The sequence below is a fragment of the Xyrauchen texanus genome, chromosome 44 (genome assembly GCF_025860055.1).
Source record: "Xyrauchen texanus isolate HMW12.3.18 chromosome 44, RBS_HiC_50CHRs, whole genome shotgun sequence".
In the NCBI taxonomy this organism is placed as follows: Eukaryota; Metazoa; Chordata; class Actinopteri; order Cypriniformes; family Catostomidae; genus Xyrauchen; species Xyrauchen texanus.
The window spans coordinates 26,569,327-26,572,659 of record NC_068319.1 but is presented as its reverse complement, the minus strand read 5'-3'; the positions used below and the strand labels follow the sequence as shown (position 1 = coordinate 26,572,659).

The window sequence follows — 3,333 nt, the reverse complement described above, 5'->3', positions numbered from 1 at the left end:
CCAATGGAAGGATAATGTCACGAAGGATGACATTTTTGTAATAAAAGGAAATGTAGAGCCACTGTTAGGAAGGCGGTCATGCTTTGACTTAAAGATCCTGAATAGCACAGACCAGGTCAGTGCAATTGAAAATTCGCCAGAGAGATTTTTTAAACTTGAGGCTGAATATCAGAGTTTGTTTAAAGAACTGGGACAAATCAAAGATTACAGCCATAAAATATCTGTAAATGAAAAGGTCACACCTGTAGCTCAAGCTTTAAGGTGAGTACCTTACCTGATGGTAGAGGCTGTAAATCAAGAGCTGGACAAAATGCTGGAAGATGGAATCATAGAGGAAGTGCACAAAGGATCTGAATGGGTGTCAAACATTCTTATCATTCCAAAAAAAGACACTAAAGAAGTGAGACTTTGTGTAGATCTGAGAGAAGTGAATAAAGCGGTGGTAAGAGAAAGACACCCTGTACCAACAATAGACAGCATACTGCAAGCAATGCAGGGAGCAAAGGTGTTCGCCAAACTGGATGCCCGTAAAGGCTTCTGGCAACTTGATCTGGCACTTGAATCCAGACAAATGACCACATTCATTACACACAGGGGATGCTACCGTTTTAGGAAGGTTCCATTCGGATTGGCTAGTGCTCCGGAAGCATACCAGAAAGCCATGGACTCTATGTTATGTGGGATGCCAGGTGTGGTGTGCTACATGGATGACGTGGTCGTGTTTGCTGAAAATGAGAATGAGCTGGAGCAAAGACTGAGAAATGTTTTTCAAAAATTCCAAGAAAAGGGACTGACCTTGAATAAAGAAAAATGTTTCTTTGGACTTAAACAGATTGAGATTTTGGGTCATGTTGTCACAACGGAGGGAATAAAACCAGATCCACGAAAGGTTGAAGCAGTTTGTAACGCTCCCAGACCTGAAAATGTTGCACAGTTACGTTCATTCCTAGGCACTTGTGGATTTTTGATGAAGTTTGTTCCCAATTACGCAAATCTGTCTGAACCTCTTCGAAAACTGACCAGACAAGGACAAAAGTGGCAGTGGTCATCTGAAGCAGAAAATGCTTTTAAGCGACTGAAAAAAGAATTAACTAGTGAGCCAGGCCTAGCATACTTCAACATAAACGCTCCAACAGTTGTGATCAGTGATGCAAGTCCAGTCGGACTTGGAGCAGTTTTGCTTCAGACACAAGAAAATGGAGCTAAGAAACCTGTAGCATATGCGAGCCGCTCTCTAACACCCACAGAAAGACGTTACTCTCAGATAGAGCGGGAAGCCCTATGGTGCGTTTGGGCGGTGGAACACTTCAGAGCGTATTTGTGGGGAGGCAGATTTACTCTTCAAACAGATCATCGACCTCTCATTTATATGCTCAATCCAGAGAAGTCAAAGCTTTTGCCTCCTAGAATACAAAGACTTGGACTTAGACTGTATCCATATGACTACAAGATTGAACACATTGCAGGTAAAGACAATGTTGCAGACTCACTTTCTAGACTTCCTTTGCCGGAAACAGAGGACAACAGTTACGTGGACACGTATATGGACAGAGTGTTGTCTGTAAATATGATGGATGTACCAGCCTTGACTCTTGAGGAACTTAAAAGAGCCACAATGAACGATACTACCTTGACACAACTGATTTCCATTGTGGGGACAGGACAATGGCCAACTACAATTCCTGACAGCCTACATTCATACAAACGCTGCTCAGACGAGTTGTCAACCCATGATGGTCTTTTGCTGCGGGGACACAGGATAGTTCTTCCTTCCGCACTGGTCCAGCAAGCTTTGAAAATTGCACACGAGACACATCAAGGTGTAATTCGCACAAAGCAATTCTTGAGAAGCAAATTCTATTGGCCTAATATGGACATGGAAGTCGAAAGAATGATCAAAAACTGTAATGCATGTGTTCCCAATCAACCCTTGCATGAAGATCAACCACTGCATCCATTAGAACTGCCACCTAGACCGTGGACTAAGATAGGTGTTGATTTGGTGGGTCCTATTCAGAATGTCTATATACTTACTGTTATTGACTATTACACGTCATACCCTGAAGCAGTAGTCATTGATGATATAACTTCCAAGACCGTTACAAAGGAAATGATGAAAATATTTGCCCGATTTGGGTATCCCTTGGAAGTAGTGACTGACAACGGGAAGCAGTTTGTAGGAAACGTCTTCGAGGCATTTCTGAGAACTAGTGGAGTTAAGCACATCAAAGCCTCACCTTACTATCCCAAAAGTAACGGTAAAATAGAAAGATTTCATCGTTACTTGAAGAAAGCCTTCAAAGCATCTAAAAGTGGGGGAAGGAATTGGAGTGAAGATCTTTCAAAGATTCTTCTTGCCTATCGATCTACACCACATAGAGCATCGGGTGAGACACCAGCTTATCTGATGTTTGGACGAGATGTACGTACGAAGTTGCCTAGTATCATCACAGACAAAACAGAAACAAAAGACATTGAAAGTCATCATAAAAGGTACAATGAGAAAATGAAACAGTACGCAGACATGACAAGACGAGCTAAGGAACACAACTTTAAGTTGGGAGACATTGTATATGTGGCGAGTATGGAAGATGGCAAGCTGGCCTCTAAGTACAGAGATACTCATTTTGTGCTGCTGAAGAACACATCGGACAATTCCTTTGAAATGGTCAATGTCGAGGATGGTTCTAGGATTGTGAGAAATGTGAAGCACATTCGTCATGTTCCCATTCAGTTGGAGATAAGCATACCAGAACCAGCAGAAAAACAAAGTGACCAAGGAACTCAAGAGACAGCTGAACAAGTCAGATTTCCCAATAGAGCCACAGAGTTCTTCTGTTACAGTACCAGACTCCTGTAGCAAGCCCTTGACTACTCGGAGTGGTAGAGTGGTTAAGAAACCTGCTCGTTTCAAGGACATGATTATGTAAATGTTTGAATATTTGTTGACAGATAGTCAGTTCAAAACAATATAGCAGTATTCAGAATAACGGTAACAAAGCTGTTGAAACTAAGGGTAATGTGTTATTTTGTAGTATTTAAGTTCTCTAATACTAACAAAGGGAGGGATGTAGTGTAGTGATATCGCGAGAACAGGGTTGAGAAGAGGAAGGTGATCGCGAGATTAAAGAGAGCGATCATGTAGTTGAGAGAGTTGTTAATAAAGTGAATACAACAGCAATGAAGACTGGTTATTGAGATCAACAACACAACAGTACGAAAAGATGTGGTCAAGAGCTGTCAACAAGTAGAATAAAACAGGTTTTACAAACCACTGAAATTACAGAAGACTTCAACTTATGTGAGTTTAAACTTATTTGCAGAAGTATTATT

At 41.4% G+C, this 3,333-nt stretch overlaps 1 protein-coding gene across 1 annotated transcript; it reads left to right on the top strand.

Moving 5' to 3' along the window:
* Positions 1 to 277: 277 nt before the first annotated feature.
* Positions 278 to 2,860, top strand: LOC127636647 (uncharacterized protein K02A2.6-like). Its single transcript, XM_052117302.1, has one exon. It carries the CDS (start codon positions 278 to 280, stop codon positions 2,858 to 2,860), a length of 2,583 nt encoding a protein of 860 aa, XP_051973262.1.
* Positions 2,861 to 3,333: the final 473 nt, after the last annotated feature.